Source organism: Protomyctophum parallelum (assembly GCF_964188405.1).
Source record: "Protomyctophum parallelum genome assembly, chromosome: 22".
In the NCBI taxonomy this organism is placed as follows: Eukaryota; Metazoa; Chordata; class Actinopteri; order Myctophiformes; family Myctophidae; genus Protomyctophum; species Protomyctophum parallelum.
The window spans coordinates 2294410-2319020 of NC_139714.1; the positions used below are offsets into that span (position 1 = coordinate 2294410).

General features: G+C 42.7%; 1 protein-coding gene across 1 annotated transcript; it reads right to left on the minus strand.

The window, feature by feature from the left end:
- Positions 1–24378, minus strand: LOC310853604 (arachidonate 12-lipoxygenase, 12R-type-like; the record flags this gene model as incomplete). Its single annotated transcript, XM_083757997.1, has 15 exons — positions 1–180; positions 1811–1981; positions 2455–2555; positions 2834–2955; positions 3583–3752; positions 4662–4748; positions 5062–5265; positions 11355–11495; positions 16292–16458; positions 17274–17476; positions 17714–17836; positions 18373–18463; positions 23170–23371; positions 23666–23813; positions 24347–24378. 15 exons carry the CDS (start codon positions 24376–24378, stop codon positions 1–3), a joined length of 2142 nt encoding a protein of 713 aa, XP_083614123.1.
- Positions 24379–24611: the final 233 nt, after the last annotated feature.

Genomic DNA, 24611 nt, shown 5'->3' on the forward strand with positions numbered 1-24611 from the left:
TCAAATGGCAACACTATTCTCCACCAGCTTTGGGTCCATGTATGTGTACGGGACTTCCAGAGACTGGTTTCTGTCATGGACAGCTACACTGAACTTGTCCAGCTCTGCTTGGAATTTTTTTATGAGCTTGCGTGGGATCTCCTCGTTGAAATGCTCTTCTCTGTGATGGCCAAGCTGAACCTGAGGACATAGAAACATATATTATAATACAGGTCTAACTGCAACACATGTTCAGTCTGTGTATTCACCATTGTCTTTATTCAGACCACAGCCAGCTTGCCAGCAAGGTGCTACCTAGGTGCTACTTCCCATAGACAGCCCATTCATCCAAACAGAAAAGTCCTCTCTACAACATCAAAATAATATATATATAGATATTCCACTGTTACTTTCTTAGCTTACGCATGTTTTATGATAAATGCTTTTTTGTGATGTATTCCCATGCTTTTTGTTCTTGCTTAATGTAAGTCGCTCTGGATTAAGAGCGTCTGCTAAATGCCTAAATTGTAAATTGTAACCAACATTGCAGCTGCAGGGAAAGCTTGCATTATCCTCTTGCTATCTGCAAAGTGTTTGTTTCATGAAAATCCACCGGATCCTTGCATGTGTTTTTTTGTTGGAGTTTGGAAGCGCTTGTTGAATATCACTCAACGGCCCATACCACCTGTTTTGAATTTGCACATAGTGCAGCAGGCAGCAGGAGGTTGCTTTACGGTTAACGAGCACTTCCATACTCTGATACTTAGAAAATAATCATCTGCAAGGAATTTCATGACAGTAAGTAGCTCATAACATGTCTACAGTGGATTTTTATTAAATAAACACTTTACAGTTTGAAAGAGGATAATTCAAGCTTTCCCTATACAGCTGCAATGTCTGACGTTTGACGTTGATTAATATAATTAGATAGGACTTTTCTGTTTGGATGAATGGGCTGTCTATGGGAAGTAGCACCTAGGTAGCACCTTGCTGTCAAGATTACAATTTACAATTTACAATTTAGGCATTTAGCAGACGCTCTTAATCCAGAGCGACTTACATTTAAGCAAGAACAAAAGCATGGGAATACATCACATAAAAAGATGGCTGTGGTCTGAATAAAGACAATAAGGGCCTTTCTCTGCCCCACCCTTCTCCCATTGTTTATAATGTGTTTAGTTTCCAAGATGGCCGCAGCACCAGGAGGGGGTGGAGCGGAGGTGAGTGGGCGAGGTCGACATAATTATGCCCTCACTGGGCTGCATTCAAGACACTTGCCTTGTGTCTGACACCTGACTTGTGTCTGAACACAGCTTTGATGGATGTGTTCTGCCCCCCCCCCTCCCCCATCAAACAAAATGTTTCGTCAGACTATTATGGGCTTTCATTGGAAATGCATTGGAGCGGACACAAGCCAAACGCAAGACAGGTGTCTTGAATTTGTGAACGCAGCCCAGTAAGGGCATATGTCGACCCCACTCACTAAACACAATATAAACAATGTAGTCAGAATTATAACTTATGAACTGCATTGGCAGGGTATCTTGACTGCAATGTCATGAATTATATCCTATACCCTAGCATATTCAAACCCATTCAGGACGGGAACCCCTTTTGGTGTTTTAAGCATTGTGTTATACTTTAGCTGTTGAAGAATAGCAGATCCCTGGAACTACATATTTTGAGATGGGGGTCGGCTCCTTGACATGAAATAATTATTTTGAGCACCACTGACATAGAAACATTAGGTTTTTCAGAAAACTGTTTTGATTTAGAAGACATTTGTAGAATTGTCCTCGGGTCTAAATGGGTTAAAGACAGTTACACTTACAAAGTCAATGGGCTTTCTGCTGAGTGTAAACGTGACGGCCATGCCCTGGGCCGTAGTGCCGACATTAGGGAGGGTTTCCAACATGGTGCTCTCACTAGAGCTCCCCTTGGTGGTGGGAGGAGGACGTCGCAAGGTGCTGGGAGCGTTGGGCATCCAACCACTATAGTCAAACTGTAATGATAGAAATAGAATAACATATTACACAGTATGTACAGTATTATATGTTCCTTCAGAACTGGAACCAAAAAACCACACCTGTATGAAGTGAGGGGCGCTAATATATTAAAGTCTAAATTAGGTTGATTAGGTGATGTAATGGTGATGTAAAACAAACGGTGCAAACACAAACATTAAACGCCATTAACAATAAAGAGACAATATGACATAATGAGGTACATTATGCCGTACATTTTCCCTTCATTGTCAATGGTGTTTACAAAACAAACATTGAACTAAAGACAAACATTAAACCAGTCTGTGGTTCTATGACAGTCAGTGGTTATATGACAGTCAGTCAGTAGTTATATCACAGTCAGTCAGTGGTTCTATGACAGTCAGTCAGTGGTTCTATGACAGTCAGTCAGTGGTTCTATCACAGACAGTCAGTCAGTGGTTCTATGACAGTGGAATCTAAAAGGACACACCTGTCCAGAGTTGACGGAAGCATGCTGGGCGGAGCCAGTGAAGATCACCATGGTGGCAAACTTCACCAACTCATCCACTGAGCTTAGACTTTGAGGCACTCCTGAGTGTGGACAGAAAACATGAGAGAAAACGGTTGTTGGACAGAGAAAATCAAGTAATTACTTTTTGGGTAACTGCATTGGATATGCCGTGTATAGGCAGGTTTATTTTGTGTTGCCGTGCTCGAAGGTCGTGTCATCGTACTAATACCTCAGCTGAAACTATGTAAACATGGACTTGGCATGGTTATGATACAGATTCAACGTCGGCTTGTCAGACACAACAACCAGGAGGATCAAAAGAGCAGCGACCAGGGCGCAAAAAAACCCCTAAGCGTACCTGAGCTTGCTTTGGAGTAGAACCCATGCTCAAAGATGTCCTTGATCCACTTCTGCAGCTCATTGTCTTTTTGGACCTCAGCATCAGTCTTGTAATAGTAGCGGACGGTTCCCTCAACATACCTGCACAACACAACACAAGACGACATCAACACAACTTCAACACAACAACCTTACAAATTTGACCCTGCCAAAAGACATCACAGTTCTTGACTCTCTGCCAAAACTCAAAACTAACCTTAAGGATGGCTTACCAAATACAAGTGAAGATAGTTTAACGGATTAGCGTTATTCTGCTTACTAAAGAGCTGGAGAGAGATGGAGATGGAGTGTTGTCCCGATTTGATCACGTGATCGGAAATCGGGGCCGTTCACGGCATTTTTAAATGATCGTTATCGGATCAGGGGCAAAAAAACATGATTGGGACATCCCTAGTATCAATATTATATCCATATCATGATATTAGACTGGATATTGTCTATGATTTTTGATATTGTACTGTGATATGGCATAAGTAAATATCAGATCGGGAAAAGTCGTTATCGGCAAATACTCAAAATCAAATGATCGGAATCAGATCGGGAGCAAAAAAACCTGATCGGTACATCCCTAATGGAGACTCCTGTCACTGATCAAACACTCTGTAGAATGTGTACTGTAGCCTATATCCGAATATAGAGCTATTTAACCCTTGTAACAAATAGAAATCCTATACTCTACCTTTAAGATTTAACAGCAGACGTTCCTACCTGTGAATGATGGGCCACAGTTGGAGTGCATCGTCCCTGTAGTAGTATCCTGGTAAAGAGTCCACGCCACGCTCCTTGATGTCATCAGGAGGACACAGAGAGCTGTAGGTCAATGAGTCCATGGACTTCCGCAGGACTGGCCCCAAAGCCTGTCCGCCTGAAGCTGCATTCTGGAAGAAAACATAGGACGACAGGTTAACATTAAATAGAGAAATGTTAGATTGCGTAAAGCAGCAAATCGGGCAGAACAGGGAGCACAGGAAAAAAAACTCAACTTAAAGCAAGAGTGGAGTACACCAGAGACGTGCAGTGATTTCACCACAGCACGAAGCTGTCCTCGATGCGAAACATACTGAAGTAGCAAGCGTGGGAATTCCGTGGTCAGACAATGGTCTGCCCCAACCTCATGTGAAATGTTCCCCCCCTAATGTTTCCCCCCTAATTGTTTTCTCATTCCCCGCCATGTAAAGCACATTTGAGTATTCATATACACACTGAAGACACTTTATATAGGCACTTGCTGCACTTGTTGGGATAAAAAAGTTGTATTGCTTAAAGTCCCCCATTCTGTGTTGCCTAGAACTGGAGGTCTAAAAAAAACAGTAACATTATGAAGTACATTTTTGTGATGTCACTGAGATGCACTTCATAATGTTACTGGTCTGAAAAAAAATCAGTAACATTATGAAGTACATTTTTGTGATGTCACTGAGATGCACTTCATAATGTTACTGATTTTTTTTCAGACCTCCAGTTGTAGGCAACACAGAATAGGGAGGACTTTCTTATTATATCCACACAACTCTAAGGTATATTAATGACAGTAAAATGTTGAAAATGAGTGGAATCCCGCAGTCACTATTCACTGCGATACCAAAAAACATTGAAAAAAAAAGGTTTATCACTGTTCTCGGGTTGAATATTGATATGCGATTAAAATGCGATTAATCAAGATTAATTCATTGCAAAGTCTCTGATTAATTAGATTTTTTTTTAATCGAGTCCCAGCTCTATTTATTATACTTAATTAATTATACTCGATTTCAGTGTTTGACAAACTGTTAATCATTGTTTCCTACGTCATTAAAAAATCCATTCTCAGAAATCAGGAGTGCTCGGGCCAGGTTGTTGATCTGCAGAGTGTAGCGGGTGTGAGGAAACAGGAGCTGAGGAGGGAAAAATAGAGATTGAATGACAGTATTGGAAATGAGTTCTTAAAAGCCATGATGATAACTGAATCCTCTAGCCAATGTTATACCTATAATTGTGTTGCTAATACAGTATGTGAATATGATAGGTGAATATGATATGTTAATAATCTCAACTGAATTTGGATCGGTTGAGCTGCTGCACAAGAAAGATATTTGATCAAATTACGATAGCTGTAGGCCTACCTTGTACAATGTACAGTACAGGGGGTGAACCATAGCAGTGACAGTTAACTTGTACAGGGGGTGAACCATAGCAGTGAACAGTTACCTTGTACAGGGGGTGAACCATGGGGACATTCTTTAGCAGTGACACTGCAAAGACCTCTGCCAGCAGGTGAGTGCGCAGCAGGTGAACGTTGAGCTCGTGTTCAGTGAAATCGGCACTTCTCACATAGATCTTGGCCAGAAGCCAGTCATAGTGGGAGTCAGTGGGTAAGAAGATTGGATTGTCCTTTGATTCCTTCTGCTTCAACTGTAAGGAACAACAATGTACTATTAAATTAAATTAGATTGGATTATATTGAATTAAATGAAATTAGATTTGGCCCTTTCTTTCTTTCTTTGACAAAGTCAGAGAGAGAAGGAGGCTGACAGGGCACTGCGTCAGGCACACAGAACTTGAGGCAAGTAAATTGACTCTGGGAGCAAACCCAGGGCAAAGCCAGGAGGGGAAAGTAGTGTACCACCATAGGCGGAGCTTGAACTAGACGCCAGGGGGTGCGACAGCTTGGTAAAAAAATAGTTATTTAGGTAGTACAGCAGCACACTACTACCTGCTGTACTAATGAAACCCCGTAGTCACACACACACTCACAGCACGGGGTTTCATTTTTTTTGCTGCACGCAACAATTGGGATGTTTTTTAAACCACCCATCTCCAGTCCTGTGTTTATAGCGTCCACTATAGCAGCTGCACCACGAGATGCTGAGCAATCAATAAAACACAGAAAACGCTCCTTGATTTCAAGCTGCTCAACGTATCTTAAACAAATTGACAATTGTTTTCCGTTTTAGAGGACCTGGCCTCGTCTGCCATAATACTGAAGAAACCAGTATCCTGTAATGGGGACCGTACCCATGTTCCCTCAGCCCTATGTTCCCTCAGCCCTATGTTCCCTCAGGCCTATATTCCCTCAGCCCTATGTTCCCTCAGGCCTATGTTCCCTCAGCCCTATATGTTCCCTCAGCCCTATGGTCCCTCATTCCAAAACAGACAGGGGGGGGGGGGGGGGGGGCTGTAAGGCATCAATTATACTATAATGCTACCCATACAGTAGTTCACCCTGCAGCAACAGAACACATTACAGATACCAAGTTACAGCAATGACACTACTGCATGGGGTCTAGTCTATCTACTTTGTTATAGCAAATGCTCCACAACAACACAGTGAAACGGTGAACAGTGAAACATTCCTTTTAAATCCTGACATGCATGGCCTTCATGAATCACTCATGTACTTAATTATCTGTTTTGAATCTCAGGTATGTTTCCGTTGCATAGTTGTCTCATCAACCTAGAGTACACACCTTAATGAACTGACACCAACTATTTAAGCTACGTTGACAAACAAAACTAGTTTAGCCTGTAGAACTTCCTGTCTCCTCATGTCCCCAAGTAACACTGTCCTCTGAAAGGCCATCTGCAATAATTCACCATTCACCTTTGCAGCTAAGGGTCCCTTTCTCGGACTGCAACTGTACTTACTGTATAAGACCCATTTATTGAAATCCCAAACATGGAATATACTTGGACCATGCATTATGCCACATATAATGCCTGTCTCAGGACGGCCACCTGCCAGTATACAGTGGATAACTTCCCAGTCTTGCTGGGTAAGTTAGTTGGGTAACTATATATCTAACTACTTTAACCCTGACATCCTGATTTTGGGCATGTCATTATAGGCTAAGAAGAAAGGACAATTGCTGATCTACAAGGTCACAACATGCCGTAATGTGTTGTAGCTTTTCCCCAAAAATAAGTGACTTATTGTCTCCACCAGCCGAAGGCATGGGGAGAGTATGTTTTGCACTCCGTCCGTCCGTCCGTGTGTCCGTGTGTCTGTGTGTCCGTCCGTCCGTGACCAGCTAATCTCAGCCACCGTTAACCCGGTCGATGCCAAATTTTGCACACACACTCCCTGGATGCCAACCATGAACCTCTGCCCCAAACTTTCCAGAACGGCCTGTTATAGCGCCACCAGGAGGCCGCTTTGTGCAAAACAAGTTTTTTCACAGTACACCTACAGATTTTGTCCAAACATCACGCAAATTAGTAGACAGTCTCTCTAGAGCCATTCAACGAAACGGGTCTTTCAGATTTCTCAGACTCCATCCTGATTGGTTAAGATTGGCTTCCAAAGTTCACAGGAGTGCTCAGTTTCAAACAAAATGCTGCAAATCATGAACACATCGCGTGATTTCCCTGAAATTGTGCACGCACATTCCCACTAGGCCGAGGACGAAATGCCACATGAACAATTTCAACTCAGCCTCAAGGTGGCGCTATAACTGGCCCAAAAGTGTTTTTACCTCTAACTGCACGGATCTGTGGATAACCTGGTGGAGACCTGTGCCCAGAAGGGCACTTTTTCTAGTTTTAAAATGTGTAGCGCAGTGGAATAGAGTAGACAATATATGACACGTCAAGAGTCTATTAGTACTGTAGGCTATACATTTGTGTTCTGGTAATATCATTGATCACTTGTTTTGCATGTCCGTGGCAAAAATAAAACATTAATGCAAATGTCGATCACATGCACAAGCTGGCATAGTGATGCCCCCGGGTGCAGATAGCTGCTGTACTATCATGGTTATTGGTGGTGAAGGCAATACTAATAATGTTATTCTGGATATATCAAATCCTGTGTTGAGGATCACACAAGAATAGCATGCACTTTATGAACAAAATAACACCCAAACCAGACAATTAATTAAAAGGTTTCATAATTACAGTCTGCTTGAGGTGTAATGCCGCTTTAAACAAAATAGCAGACAGTGGCACTGGTACATATCTGAACTCATCTTCTCCTCCTACAGTGAGTGTCAACCACATTACCACATACCAATCGTTGCATAGAAGCAGCATGGTTTTGTTTTGCGTACACACCCATGGTACTGTGCCAAGAGAACTCACAAATCAAGATAAACGCACGCACACGCAGTCAAGTTGTCTACCGATGTTAACCATCTCAAACCCTCACCCTAACCTAACCTCCCACGGGACAGCACACCTAAACCTAACCTAACCCTTAACGCACCCCTCACCAACCTTAATCCGGTCGTCTTAAGGTACCCCACACCAACCTTATGTCTAACCAAAGGATGCCTCCCGAGCCACTTCCAATGTGATTGAACTATAGGCTCTGGGGCTGACAAATATTAGCCCCAATGTTGAGTAAATCAACAAAGGTGTTGCAGCACCAGGAGAGTGTGACCCAACTTAATGGGTTTTAAGAGTCTGTTTAATTATTTAATAATTTCGTTTTATGAAGGTTTACAATTAATACTGTGAATTAATTGCACTAGCAAAGTGTAACATGCAGTGAGGACGGAACGTTTGTTCTAGCCCAGGTTCTCTGGGGTCCCAATATAAGGAGCGCAGCTTCCGGTTCCCCTCAGTTACATTGTGGAAAGAAAAGCAACACTCATTGCTCCGTCTTTATCCCTGTTTATTCAGGTTCAGTTTTATTAATGAGGTACTCAGCAGCCCTGAGACCCGTAACAGAGGCTTGTCATGTCAGCTGTCAATCAATCAACTCAATGAAGGCCAATGGAAGACGATTTATTGGGCTGTAAAACAATATGCCCATTTTGACCTATTTTGTTTTCCTCGCAAATATTTGATGCTGCTGCTTTAGATTCTACCAGCAGAGGCCCACAGTAGAGCATACCCTGCTCTATGCAGGGTATGGCAGCATCCTGGGTTCTAAGGCATTCAGGAGGCTGAAACCCTGTACTGGCATAAGCCAGCTGGATGGCCTCCTGCACAATACACCGGGAAAGCCATACTTTAGTAATATGGGTTTCCTTTAGCTCTGGTACCCCATGTCACAAATACCCATACCGTTCCTGAAGGGAGATGTCTTGGTCATGTACAGTCTGAATATTTCATATCTTTTGTCAGGTGTGCGCTGTGAACAACAAGTCTGACTCAGCCTTTTTACACATTACCACATTTAACCAGACAAGGAAGGTAAAAAAAATATATATATACAAGGAACAAGGAACTGAAAAATTATACTCTGGGAAATCAAAACAATAAAGTTCCTTTAAGGACAGTTCCGTGAGTGCTGGTATTGTCTTGTTTAACAGGTTCTTCCCAGACTGTGCACCCGATAAAAGACATTAAGATGAATTGCAGTCGATGATAAATAAAAGACGAGATGAGAGAAAAAAGACGAGACGAAACGAGACGAGAAAAATAAGACGAGGCGAGAAAAAAGATGAGAAAAAAAGACGAGACGAGCTGTTTTGGGGGGAAATAATACCATCTAATGGCAATTTCATTGGGAAAAACAATGCTGTCTATATTACTCTTATTACACTATTATACTTATTACACTATTACACTAATATACTTATTACACTATTACATTTATTACACTTGCACTTATCGGATTGAGGGAACATATAGGGTCTGTTTTTAAATGGGAGAACATACTAGGGCTGAGGGAACATAGGGCTGAGGAACATAGGCATGACCCCCTGTAGGGATTCTGCAATATCTGCATAAACCAAGTTTGCACAGATATCAATTATTTCGTTCTGGAAATTTGGGGATGTTGAATTAAAATGATTTGACTGCATGCTTTCAAATCCAGTATCATATTTAGAGAAGAATCTCAAGAAAATTGCCCCGTGTTTCTGAATCTATCCCCTCCCTGTGTCCACGGAAAGTCAATCCAAGTTTAGACAATAGCCTAATAATATCAACAAATTTGGACAGATACAACCTGTTCTTCTCTACAGTAGCTTTGTGACTTTCTGAAAGTTTAGCTGCAATAGAGCCTGAAGAGTGAAGATGCACTCTTTTTAAAGTGATCCCATTTAATCATGCAACTCGGATATGGCATGTTTGTCCAGTTTCGAGCCCAGTCTACTCCAGGCACTCACGCCGGTATTACGAAATTAGTCCATGTTGCTGTCATTCTGGAAGTGTCGGCAGGCAAAACAAAACACTGCATCCTTTAAAACGGAATATTCCATCCACGCATGCTTCTCGTAATAGAAGGTGGAAAATGAACGTTTGTTTTTTTCCTATTAACGTTGTGGGGAATTGCTGTAGGACAGCCGTGTTTTTCCCCAAGACCACCTTCCACCACCTCCACTGATGGAGGTGGTGGAGGTGGGGGGCGGCGGGTTTGTTGTGTCCAAACTGCCCGGACACGGTGGTTCTTGCTCTGCTGGGGCAGGCGGGGTTGATAAAATAATGTGACATGATGACTACTATAAAATGAATGTATTGTAAAACAAAACATAATATAATTCAGATTTGTTTCTCACAATTATTATAATTTGATTAAAATAAAAATAATCTTGATAAATAATCTATAACATACAATTCTACTTTTTCAATTTATTTTGTGTTTTTGGGGCTCCCATATGTGTTTTCTATCCCCACAAATAACCAATTTTGAACAATCAGGCTTTCATATCATATGGGTGTTTTAATGTAAATTGCTCTCAGGAACAGCTCAACTGATTTTGGCCTCATCGTGATGTCATCAATGTCACCCTACTTATATAATTTCTCCTCTTCTTCAGTCTTCAGTTCCAAATTTGCATTTCCACTTTGTTTACAATGTCCACTATTGTTGATTTTCCAAGCTGGCATGGAATGGAAACAAGCCTGGGTTTATCTAGCATCAGTATTATAATGACTCAAATATTAAATAATCTGCATATCAGCACCCCACCACCTCAGGACATTGTGGTACTGCAGCTAAAACTGCTTTCAAAGTCCAGAAAGAATTGACAAGGACTGGTTATATCAGAGTAGTGATTGATGCTCAAACCATTAGAAATAAGTTTGAGGGACATAGACAATATGATATTAAATATTAAAAGCAATTTTAAAATGCATGTTATTTGCGCTTTAACTTTTAAAAAAAGAAGCAATTTCACCCCCGGCCACCAGGGGGTGCAATGCAACCCCTGCACCCCCCCAAGCTCCGCCCATGGCTAGATGTCGAGTCTGCCTACAGGAAATACGTAAGCTCAGCTGCGACCATGAGACCCGTTTCTACCACCTATGTAGACGCACTGCGGCGTGACAGTTCTGATGAATGTCATTTTGAGATTGAGGAAGAAACTAGTGGGATGCCACTGTAACAACACTGCAGAGTTCAAGAACCTGATGTTAGATAGGAATTTGTGGAGGGCAGCAATCCAGGAATCACGAGTTGGTGTTGGCTAGACCTGCACTCTTGCAGTAACTAACTAACTTTCAGTACGGCTGCTGTGCATAGAGCCTATTGGTTCAATTTTCCAGTGTGGAAGATTGTTCTCACCTGGATGGCGAGGGGCATCAGTTTGTGGTCAGGTGTTGAGTGTTCTCACCTGGATGGCGATGGGCATCAGTTTGTGGTCAGTTGAGTGCAGCAGCACCAGTGGAGCCGTCAGGTATTGCTGCTCACCGTCGATGATGTTTTTTTCAAATCCATCCAAATTCTTATAGTCCAACAGGAAGATGTTGCCATTCTGTTGGAAACATTAACACTGTTAGGCTATGACCAGATGTTATAGTTGCGAACGCAATGAGCACTAACTATGAGACCCTGCAGAACGTGTCTGTCTGTGTGTGTGTGTGTCTGTGTGTCTGTCCCGCTGTGACACCACCCGCCCGCCACCAGAGGGCGCAGCTGTAGCACGCACACACACACACACACACACACACACACACACACACACACACACACACACACACACACACACACACACACACACACACACAAACGAGCTGCGTTCGCTTCCCGCGTTTGCGCGTCCTACTTGTGATAGTATCCATGATATAACACAGGTGACGTCACATATACAGTGTGTGAATGCCCCCTCCCACCCATCAAACAACATGTTTCGTCAAACCATATGGGCTTCCATTGGAAATGCATTGGAGCGGCCATTAAACACAGACACATGCAAGGCAGACACAAGACGGGTGTCTTGAATGTGTGAACGCAACCCAGTAAGGGCATATGTTGACCCCACCCACCCACTCACCTCCGCCCCACCCCCTGCTGGTGCTGCGGCCATCTTGGAAACTAAACACAATATAAACAATTGGAGAGGGGTGGGGCTGATAAAGGCCCTTATTGTGGGAGTATGGGATTTATTTTTCACAAAAGAATCACCCGAACGCCAGCCTGTAATAGTAGGGGGTATTATTGTCATAACATGGTTAAAATCGTTACGCGGTGGAAAAAAGCACCAAATTGTGTGGTACACACACTCTTTAGTGCCCAAAATTTCAGACAAATCCAAAATGGCCGCCAGAAATTACCTATTATTCCTAAATGTTATATGCTGAAATTCTGACTGATTGTGCCAAGTATAACTTTTACATTTATAGTAATTAGACTAATATTAAATGATTTGGCAAAAATAACCCATTTTAAACAACTTTAAATGCCAAAAATGTACTTAAAAACCATTCGGAATGAGATGACCTTCCACATTAATCCCTTTCTGAGTGATATATTGTCAATGCCAAAAATACATAATTGTTTTAAAACACTTTTAAAAGACCCTATGAATGATTACCAATAGATAATATATTGTATAATTCTTCATATGACCAGAGATCAAGCCCTCTATTGGGGCACAATTCCTATCACAATCGATTCAAGCATGACAATCTATACAATCGATACAAGCATGACATTTGGTACAGATGTTCCTTGGGTCATCCTAAATCATCCTAGATGGGGTGCCCAAAACAATCTTTAACAGGAAGTGAGTTATGGACAAAATTCAAAATGGCCACCAAAACTGTTGACACCAAAATAATCTAAAGAATGCATGAGATTTGGCACACATGTCCCTTGGGTCACCCTAAGACATCATAGAAGGGGTGTCAAAAACAATCTTGAACAGGAAGTGAATTATTGAGAAAATTGAAAATGGCCGATTCAGTGTTGGTTATTGATTCAAAAGCGTATAGAATCTAATAGAAGCATACAATTGGGCACATATGTCCCTTGGGTCATCTTAAGACATCCTAGAAGGGGTGCCCAAAGGAATCCAAAACAGGAAGTGAGTTATTGACTAAATTGAAATTGAAAAAAGTGTTGTCGATTGTCTCAAAAGACAACTAAAGAATCTCCATAAGCATACAATGTGGCACACATGTCCCTTGGGTTAACCTATAACATCCTAGAAGGGATGCCCAAAATAATCTGAAACAGCAAGTGAGTTATTGACTACATTTAAAATGACCGCCTACCCTACAGTGTTGACAGATGATGAAAAAAACGAAGGATCTCATTAAAAGCATGGAATCTGGTACAAATGTCCTTTGGGTCGTCCAAAAAGGGGTGTCCACATTTCTTTTAAACAGGAAGTTTGTTTTTTTCTGAATTCAAAATAACCACCTAAAAAAAAAGAAGAGCTCAGAAAAGCGTATAGTGCTCCTACCTAAAAGGGATTATTTGTTTGTTTGTGTTTGTTTATTTAACGTTTTAGGAAGGGACCATGTTGAATCAATTCTAAATGGCTGTTTAAACTGTTGACAACTTCCGTCTGCATAACTTGGCATATTATTTTTACATTTGCACTACATCATATTTATTTCCTTTTCTTTACTCTTTGAATCTTTATTCATCTAACTCTGCAAATCCTTATATTTATTTTACTCTGCATATTGTTATTTTACTCTCTGCATCTCATTTATTTTGCACTCACTCTACTTGCTTATTTTTTACTATCTTCTTTATTTTATTCTAGTAACTGTGCGCCATTTCACAATTACCAGAACATTGACATAATGCTGTGCAAGGTAACCCAGAATCCCAGCACCTACACTTTCAACGAACAGAGGGGCTTAGCTTTACAGCAACACTTGAGGAATTCTTTACAAACTTTGGAAGGCTCTGGCTTGAGTGTCTATAAAAGCGTCCATATTTTTCAGGAGATGGTAGAGATTGCATAGCTTTCAGGCTCCTGGACCAAAAGACAGATTGGTAAACTACTCAATTTGAATGTTGTAGCAGTGCAGCCTAATGGGAAGAATGTTTTCCATTGAGAGACATTTTTGAGCAAACAGGTCCTTCCGTGGATCATTGACGTTTTCAATGTCAGTTGTCTTGCCATACAGAACACAGGTGTATATTTCAAGCACTGCAAAACTGATTATTCCTGCCTAAGCACTTCAAAAGGATTAACCGTCACTTTTCTTTTGTATCACCTGCTTAGGTGGTCATTTACAAAAACTCACTTCCTGTTTAAAACATTTTGGGCATCCCTTGTAGGATACGTTAAGATCACCCAATTGACATTTGTACCACATGTCATGTCTTTTGCATCACCTGTCAACTGTAGGTGACCATTTTCAATTTAGTCAATAACGCACTTCCTGTTTCTGATTATTGTGGGCACCCCTTCTAGGATGTCTTAGGATGAGCCAAAGGACATGTGTGCCAATTTTTGTGCTTTTATGAGATTCTTTTTGCGTCTTTTGAGTCAATCGACAACACTGTGGGCGTCCATTTTCAATTTTGTCAATAATTCACTTCTGGTTTAAGATTTTTTTTGGGCACCCCTTCTGGGATGTCTCAGGATGACCCAATGGACATTTAATTGCAAATTGTATGCTTCTATGAGATTCTATAGGCTTTTCAGTCAATCACCAACACTGTAGGCCATTTTCAATTTTGTCAATAATTCACTTCCTGTTTAAGGTTTTCTTGAGCACCCCTTCTAGGATGACTTAGGATGACCCAAGGGACGTGTGTACCAAATTTTATGTTTTTTGGAGATTATTTTGGTGTCTTTTGAGTCAACTGTCAACAGTTTAGGCAGCCATTTTGAATTTTGTCAATAACTCACTTCCTGTTTAAGATTTTTTTGGGCACCCCTTCTGGGATGTTTTAAGCTAAATTCCAATACCCAAAATATCGGACACTCGCTCACTCCCACTCAGTCACTCGGGGTCATTCCAGCGTGACCCGGAAATGGTTAACGTTCCATTTGTTAAAGTTCTCCATCGAGGAGGAGAGTGGAGTCGAGTGGAGGAGCCGAGTGGGCTCTCCGAGACCACATAGAGCGAGTGTACATCAGGTGCAGGCTCGGTGGGGTATTTTGTCTCCTCGCAGCGGATTTCCACATCACGTGTATTTGTTTTTTTCCTTCTCCAGTGACATAAGTCCGCCTCCTCCACATGTGGCACAAAAACACTGCTTGAAACCCGACACTATGCACCCCCCCCACCCCATCCACTAGCTGCCGGCCGCTGACTGGCTGAAGTCGCTGACCCAACGGCCAACAGACACTGTTCAACTGTTTGTTGAAGAGACACATTTTCGCTGAATGAATAGAGCTTCAGAATGATAAAGTAGCCTATCTAGCCTACATATGTGAAAGTGAAAGGACCACAACAAGCCACTGGCTTTATTGCGTTGTGTTATATAAGCATAATAAAAGTAGGATATATAAATTAGGCCGGCTATATTGTGCGCACCTCAAAAGCTATAGTTAATTTATCTCTGTGCATGCCTGAATGCACAGACTGCTATGAATGACGGTGACAAAAATGTATTTATTTATATGTGGACTGAACTGAATATATATGTAAGTCAGAGAGACTATACCTAATTCCTGTTATAGTGTCCGTTATTTGCAAAGACCGCGGAGGAGGACTGACTGTCGGAGGAGGGGGGGGGGGTGATTTATACGTGTGCGCATCCTGGCGCTTATTCACTATTTCAGGAATAAATAGCCTTGCCTTGCACATGTTACCAATACATACACATTGGCCTCGGACCCTCGGTTACATGTACAAAATGATGAATTGTCTATTCTGTAGACTGTACGGCTCTGTTCGGAGTTCCAGTGATCCAGCTGTGTGACACTGTATTGTTCCACCACTTTTGCTTTGGCAATGTTAACGTATGTTTTCCCATGCCAATAAAGCCCTTTGAATTTAATTGAATTGATACACGTCATTAGTGATCGCGGAATGTGCCGTCGCTTTAAAATGACAGCGTAGTACATTCCGATTCTAGAGGAAAATTCGACCACCACTCTGTCCTCGCATAGAATCCTCTCCTCCTCCTCTCCTCCTCGCTGGGGGCGGAGCCGAGGAGCGAGTGGAGGACGCGAGGAGAGTGAGCGAGTGTGAAAGTTGCGGTATTGGAATTTAGCTTTAGGATGACCCAAGGGACCCCCTACTAATACCCCCTACTATAAGGAAAAAACAGGGATGTGGGCTGATTTAACCCTTGACCACCAACATGCACTATGCCTTGGTTTTCTTTTGTAAAAAAAAGATACAAACAAAGCACCTCCATTTCCTCTTCTAAGCTCCGCCCATAGGGGAGGCTCAGCATGTCATTGGTCACAGGGAAGTTGTCCGGCAGGGCGATGCAGCGGCGGATCAGGATGGGGTTGATGCCGTTCAGGTATTGGTAGCCGAAGAAAGCATCATCTGTCCAGTGTGCCTGCACGTATTCTGGAAGACAAGATGGAGCTTAGCTTACTCTGCTTTCTGGTTACGTCACTGTTCACACTGCACAAAAAGCATGGAATACAGATGTGTATATTACAGTAATATACCATATATTACTGTATATGCATGCTAAACTTGAGGTTTACGGGCAAATCTAGTGCCCATAATTGCCCGTTAACTCCTCTTTTCACGCAGTGTCAGTCAAGCAGCATCCATTTTGAATTGTTCAGAACAAAGTTGAGTTTCTTGTTTTTGTTTTCTTCACAACAATTTACAATTCAGGCATTTAGCCGACACTCTTAATCCAAAGCGATTTACACAAAAAACATGGCAATACATTATACTGTACATAAAAAAGTAGTTATTGTGAATCATACGTAAGCTAAGAACATTACAGTGGAATAATGAAACTATGCATATATACTATGTAGTGCTATGTCTACATAACATGCTATCTAAGTCTACATAAAATGCTATAAGTGACATAAATTGAGCCTTTACAAACGCCTGTAAGGTCGTCGGGGCTAGGGCAAGCTGCATCAATGTTTAACATCTATTCCATTTTTACCAGTTTACCTATAAACTTAAATTAATTTAAATCATGTGTAGGCTGTAGCACCCAGCCAAGACCCGGCTGGCAACAGCCCTGCCCAGCCCTTACCATTGTAATAGAAATACATCTGCAGAAGCAGAAAACCCATGCCACACTCCAAATTAGATGAATGGTCTCATAGGTTCAAGGCTCCAAAGCACAAATTGGAATGAAGTGAAGAAATAGCTAGCACACAAGAGATGTCATTTTCACATGGTTTATTTACCTCTGACCGACCAACGCGCTCCATCCCGATGGGCCTTCACCTTCGTTGCGAAGCACGGGAACAGCCAGATTAGAAACCGGTATAGCAACTGGAACAGCCAAAAGCCACCGGTCGTGAACCGGTCGCAGACCTTGGCAATCTCTTCAATGTTCTTCCAGGTGGCCTTGGAGTTTGACACACCCTGCAGGTTCAGATCCACCAGACTGGGGAGTTTAAAATAGTTTAAAATAGAGAAAACTAGAACATAAAATAAAAACATAACAAATGCATGATTCAACTTAACTTAATGTGATAACTAGCCTACTTCTGTTTCCACTGGCTATAGGCCTATAAGTGTCAAGTCGTGACGTTTCCAATGGGTGAAAAGTGAAATATAATTTTAACATTGAAATATGCTGCAACGTCAACAATGTCCCCTGATACAATAGTAAAGGATTCACCTTTTAGCTAGGGTGTAGCCGATCTGGATGTACTTGGTGTAGGAGAATCGGACTTCTGCAGGCAGATCTAGAGAACCGGCACTGTGTATGATGTGAGGAACGCCTGCTTTATAGTCATTCCACCTATGGAGGAAGAGGAGAACAGTCAAGAACTTGGGTCATCTCAATTTGCATACGCACTAACCTCCTTTTATTTGACTATTTGTCCTGCGCTGCTCCTGTGCCAGCGTTTCTCCTGCATTTTGGGGGTTTTCACCCTTTTTGGGTGGTCAAGAACCTCTCTCATCAATGAGAGGGTGGGAATGTTACTCCTTTACTGTCACTTTATGTTGCTATATTACATACTTACAGTGTACACATACTGTAATGGTCATGTATCTAAATTGTAATTTAATGCAATTATAAAAATCATCACTTTTAAGTAATTGGTTATTATTAAAGATGGCTCTTTTATTGCTTCAGTCGTCAAATAAATTTCTGTAGGTTTAGGCCTACCGTACTTTTTAATAATAAGCCACTGTAGTTTTATAATGGAATATAATTATGTTAGTAAAGCCTGATACATCAGTGAAAAAAGGTGTCAGACGGACATGTTTCGTCATAGTTTGAGTGGACAACATTAACACTGCACAGAGCCAACAATAAGACATCAGACTCACTTGTAGTTCGTCTCTCTCTCCTTCAGTTCCGTTTTTCTGCCGTATTTGGACAGCAATAGTGCATCGGCTTCTTCCTCAAAGTGTCTCCAAGCTGCAAGAAAATTAAAACAAAGTTAAGGAGAGATTAAAATCAGATATTTAGTATAATGTTGACAACACGTAGGTTTAGAACAGTGTTGTTTTTGGCAGCAAATCTCTATTTTAGTTTAGTCATAGTCTTTAGACTGAAACATAATTTAGTTTTAGTCACATTTTAGTCACCTGGAATGTCTTAGTGTTAGTCTAGTTTTAGTCGACTAAATTTACAGTTGATTTAGTCGACTAAAATGTATTTTGGCGGGTCTTGATGCCATCGTAATGAGTGTTTTTACACTAGCCGATCTACAAGCTCACAACGCGTATACGATCAGCTATTTTCAGCATGCAACCAAGTGTAAAATGACTATAAATAATAATTTGATTTTGAGACATAGCGATTTTTCCCGATGCAATCTTTATATTTTTTATAGAACACTTATGCCATATCACAACAGCAAATATCCTAATGTATGTCACTCTAGTGTAGTCTGTTGTGTTGCCTTTAAATTAGTGAAAGGCAAATGCGACTATACTTCTATTAATCATTGTGTTTTTTTCTTTCTATGAAAGCATGGAATCATAGCAAAAATAATTATGTATTGGTTATTTAGAGTGAATACAGTTCTACAGCTTATAGAACTGAAGTAGAAATTAAAACTCTCAAGTGAAGTCAAGTTAAAAAGAGTATCTCTCATTCAGAGAGAGTACTACTGTACATACACCTATCACATCATGCATAGCGGGGGTTACATTTCCTTGTTTTCATCATATTTGTCTTTCACGCCTGTGAGTGTGATTAGTCTTTGTTTGATGATCTCTGACTGGGACCAGAAGGAAAACAACTAGCATAATTATACACAACAGTTTTTACAAATTCTCATTGCTTATCTTTCTTTGAGATTTACGTTAGACAATAAAAAATCTGATATTTTCTCCCCGATTCTGATCTTTTGAAAGTCATGAGATCGGAGCCAATTTCCGATCACCCAATACGATCGGGACAACCCAATTAATAATAACAGACACACGCACACTAGTAACTAGTAATAGGAAAATAGGGTTGTTTGTGCACCAGCAGAAGTACAGAGTGTTGTCAGTATAGGGCAATGTGACTCCACACATAAAAACAAGTTTCACATAAACTGTTTAATTAAGTTAGCCTTAATGTTGGACCAATCTGGAAAATAATTAAATGCTTACTAATACCTTTCTTCAAAAAAGGGGTTCATAAAGGTGTCTACTATCCCTTGTGAATTAGTTCCAACCCAACTCCCTTGGGGAACTTGTGGCAGCTGTTGAAAGTCCAGCAAGGGCAGAATCCATTTCTTGCGACCGACGGTGCGTCGGTCCTATTTTAGGTCGGCCGGTCGGTCCGTCGGTCCGTCGGTCCGTCGGTCGGTCGGTCCGTCGCTCCGTCGCTCCGTCGGTCGGTCCGTTTTTAGGTCGGCCGCTCCGTATTTACGCCGGCCGGCCGGTAACTCTGTCATTTCTGTACCGTTTTGGACGTGGGTGGGCTCATTTGAATCGTGTCGCCCCCCTGGAGGTTTCTATGGGGGTCTCGAGGTTCGGGGACCCCTGGGGACCCCCAGGGACCCCCAAATGGTAACTCTGTCATTTCTCTACCGTTTTGGACGTGGGTGGGCTCATTTGAATCGTGTCGCCCCCCTGGAGGTTTCTTTGGGGGTCTCGAGGTTCGGGGACCCCCAGGGACCCCCAAATGGTAACTCTGTCATTTCTCTACCGTTTTGGACGTGGGTGGGCTCATTTGAATCGTGTCGCCCCCCTGGAGGTTTCTATGGGGGTCTCGAGGTTCGGGGACCCCTGGGGACCCCCAAATGGTAACTCTGTCATTTCTCTACCATTTTGGACGGGGGTGGGCTCATTGGAATCGTGTCGCCCCCCTGGAGGTTTCTTTGGGGGTCTCGAGGTTCGGGGACCCCTGGGGACCCCCAGGGACCCCCAAATGGTAACTCTGTCATTTCTCTACCGTTTTGGACGTGGGTGGGCTCATTTGAATCGTGTCGCCCCCCTGGAGGTTTCTTTGGGGGTCTCGAGGTTCGGGGACCCCTGGGGACCCCCAGGGACCCCCAAATGGTAACTCTGTCATTTCTCTACCGTTTTGGACGTGGGTGGGCTCATTTGAATCGTGTCAATCGTGTTACAAATATGACAAAATTTTTATATTGTGCTGAGTGCTACATTATGTAAAATGTTTTTGAAATTAAATTTAATGTGACATGTTTTTAATTACATTGTGTTCAAGAAATAGTCATTGTCTTTGTATTATTATGTGAATTTGATATAAATTGATTCGCCAATTTATTTGCTAACGAATGTATGAAATACTTTCTTTTAACTCGTGCATAATTGTTATGTTTTTAATAATGAAATAAAATATTAAAAAAAGAAAAAAATTGTTGATTAAGTATGATTTCTGGAAATGTGTAGGCCTAGATGTTTTACAGTTTCAAAATGCATGAGAACAAAGTTAATTTTAAGCAGGCTTCTAGCATGCATGCATTAATTGTCTTAAAACATAAAAATAAAAGTGTTTTGCATTATATTAATAATAATAAAACACATGTGTTATTTGCTGTTGGAAAAAATCGTTTGTGAAGTCACATCATAACGGAAGGAGTGTGTTGGCACAAGTTGAAAAACACTTTGCAATTAATAACTGCCCCCCCCACACCTTTTTCCGGGGCCTCACTGTATATTTTTATTTTCACTTTTCACCAAACCCAAGGATGATTTCCTGTTTTGACTACATAGTTGTGTATATTCGTACGTCTAATTATTTGGATCGCAATAAGCGCTCCTCCAGGCTTTGATAGCGCAGGACGTTAGACATACCTCCCTCACGCACGCACGCACCTCCCCTCCGAGGGGCTAAATGTGTCAAATCAAGTGATTAGGTCTTTCATTATATCTATTACGTTATGTGCTCGTCTTTTAATTATATTATGAGCTGATTACTACATTATGAGGTCAGATGTAGAGTTGCTGGCCGCCTCAGCTCCATATATGGAGATCTAGGTGATGATCCAGTCTTTTCAATGTATGGCTATCCAGGGTTTGATGAGGTCAGTGTCGGGATCTTATATCATATATGGAAACGGCCATATATGGTGGTGTGACGTGTCACGAGGCGTGACCATATATGGAGGCATGACACGAGGCGTGACATGACACACTTACTGACTGACTGACTGACTGACGGGAAATGCAGGTTTTCATAGTAAATTAAATGCATATGGTCGTGTGTCTGTGGTCTATGGTCTGGACATGGTGTGTGTGTGAAAAAGCACTTCCGGTCCCTCCCCTTGCGAAACTGCAGCTGGGTGCTATTGTCTTTATAAGTCCAATGAAACACTTCTTTGTAACGTATGGCCGCTGTAGTGTAGCGGTCTAATCTCTCGCCTCTCAATTTTTTTGTGTTGGGGCCGCTGGTTCGAATCGCGCGGTCGCAAGAAATGGATTCTGACCTCCCTCAAAACGGGAGGTAGAGAAATGACAGAGTTACCATTTGGGGGTCCCTGGGGGTCCCCAGGGGTCCCCGAACCTCGAGACCCCCATAGACGCCCCCGGGGGGGCCACACGATTCCAAAGAGCCCACCCCCGTCCAAAACGGTAGAGAAATGACAGAGTTACCATTTGGGGGTCCCTGGGGGTCCCCAGGGGTCCCCGAACCTCGAGACCCCCATAGACGCCCCCGGGGGGGCCACACGATTCCAAAGAGCCCACCCCCGTCCAAAACGGTAGAGAAATGACAGAGTTACCATTTGGGGGTCCCTGGGGGTCCCCAGGGGTCCCCGAACCTCGAGACCCCCATAGAAACCTCCAGGGGGGCGACACGATTCAAATGAGCCCACCCACGTCCAAAACGGTAGAGAAATGACAGAGTTACCATTTGGGGGTCCGTGGGGGTCCCCAGGGGTCCCCGAACCTCGAGACCCCCATAGAAACCTCCAGGGGGGCCACACGATTCCAAAGAGCCCACCCCCGTCCAAAACGGTAGAGAAATGACAGAGTTACCATTTGGGGGTCCCTGGGGGTCCCCAGGGGTCCCCGAACCTCGAGACCCCCATAGAAACCTCCAGGGGGGCGACACGATTCAAATGAGCCCACCCACGTCCAAAACGGTAGAGAAATGACAGAGTTACCATTTGGGGGTCCGTGGGGGTCCCCAGGGGTCCCCGAACCTCGAGACCCCCATAGACGCCCCCGGGGGGGCCACACGATTCAAATGAGACCACCCACGTCCAAAACGGTACAGAAATGACAGAGTTACCGGCCGGCCGGCGTAAATACGGAGCGGCCGACCTAAAAACGGACCGACCGACGGAGCGACGGAGCGACGGAGCGACGGAGCGACGGAGCGACGGACCGACGGACCGACCGACCGACCGACCGACGGACCGACGGACCGACCGGCCGACCTAAAATAGGACCGACGGACGGTGCGTCGCGACGGACCGTCGGTCGCAAGAAATGGATTCTGCCCTCCCTCTGAAAGTTGCGGTACCATATTAACCAAAATATATATATTTTTCATTTCTATTCTCCCTGTTTCCTGAAAACCATAAATGGTGGAGTTTGTACAAACAATAATTTCACCCGCTGATTCACACATATAAATTGTCTGTGATGTGACAATACAGTTCAAGTTGAAGTTAAACAAATGAATACATCATTCACAACAGTATAGCCTCCACTAACCTTTAGCCTCTCTGAACAGGTGTGGCTGTGCATCAGCGATCCAGCGGTAGATGGGGAAGTGGTAAACGTCTCCTTCTGGAGACGTGATTTCAATCTTGGAGACGAACCAGGCATGCAAGCCGAAGAAGAGTGACCTCTTTTCCAGCTCGATCACTCTCAGCTCACCAAGACTCACGGGATGTTTCACAGAGAAAGTAGTGGTCTGTGGGATAAAACACACAATTCAGTTCAATTCAATTCAAAAGGCTTTCTTGGCATGACAAAACATACGTTTACATCATTGCCAAAGCAAAAAGTGGAACAATACAATCAATCAAAATGTACGCTATGTACAATTGAAAGTCAGAATCTCCAGTAAATCAATGTCTATGTACCAAGATCACTCAATGCAGATAGTGCAGGGATACACACAATGATTAGTTTACATGTGTGTGCGTTTCTCAAAAATGGCAGAAATGATTCTCCCTTGCTTAGTTCAGACATAAGTCAGACTTACATTGGCCCTGCCTAGGAAGAAGTTGACAAATCCCCAGAAACTGAAGAGCAAGGTGCGTTTGCTCTCGCCATTCTTTCCCACCAGCTTGAAGTAGACCAGAGTGAGCCAAGCACCGGGCACAGTCACTGTGTATGTCACCATGTTCACTCTGGGGAGGAGAAGGAGAGCGTTAGAAAGACATATCTAATGTCACTATAATTACATCAAACCACCAGGGGTCTTCTACAGGGTGGCCCGGGACCCTTAGGAGGGCGTCCTCAGAGAGAATTATACAGGGGAGATGACACATTTACCAATGTCTTATACACATTAACATGAGTGAAACATATTATCAGTAAAGTTTAATGTGCAAAACACTGATGATAGTGCAGCAGTCTTACCTTGGTATGAAGCACTCAGGGAGGGTTTCCCAGATGTCACGGACACACTTCAATCTGTTCCTTTTATACAGTGCTCCGGGAGGAACCTGTCAGGGCTGATGTCACGCCTACCTAGTGGTGACGTCATCCCATCCTTTTATAAGGCATTTCGCCAGCACAAGTTCTCTGTCCGATTATCATTTCATAAATAGTCTGTTTGAGAATCTAAAACTAAGCCTTGCAACTTAAGCTTCCTTAACTTGCCCATTTAGCCAAAGATATCGCCAAAGACCTAACTCCCAATTATACCGGCGGACAGCACTTTCCGCTCCTGTGACGAAGAACCTCTACCATCCTTACAGAACCAGGAACAATGTTGCCAGTTCCTGGGAGGTCGGCGGTTGAGAAATTCCACAGAAAAGTGAGTTCTCAAGAAGAGATTACCTGGTTGAGTAATTTGGAAAATTGCCCAAATTGCATAACAATCAGTTAGATGCCAGGATTAGCTGGCCTCCAACTAACCACAGAGGCTCTATCTCGCCATGGAGGCCACACAAAAGAGATTCCAGAGTGGGAAGCTAGTGCAG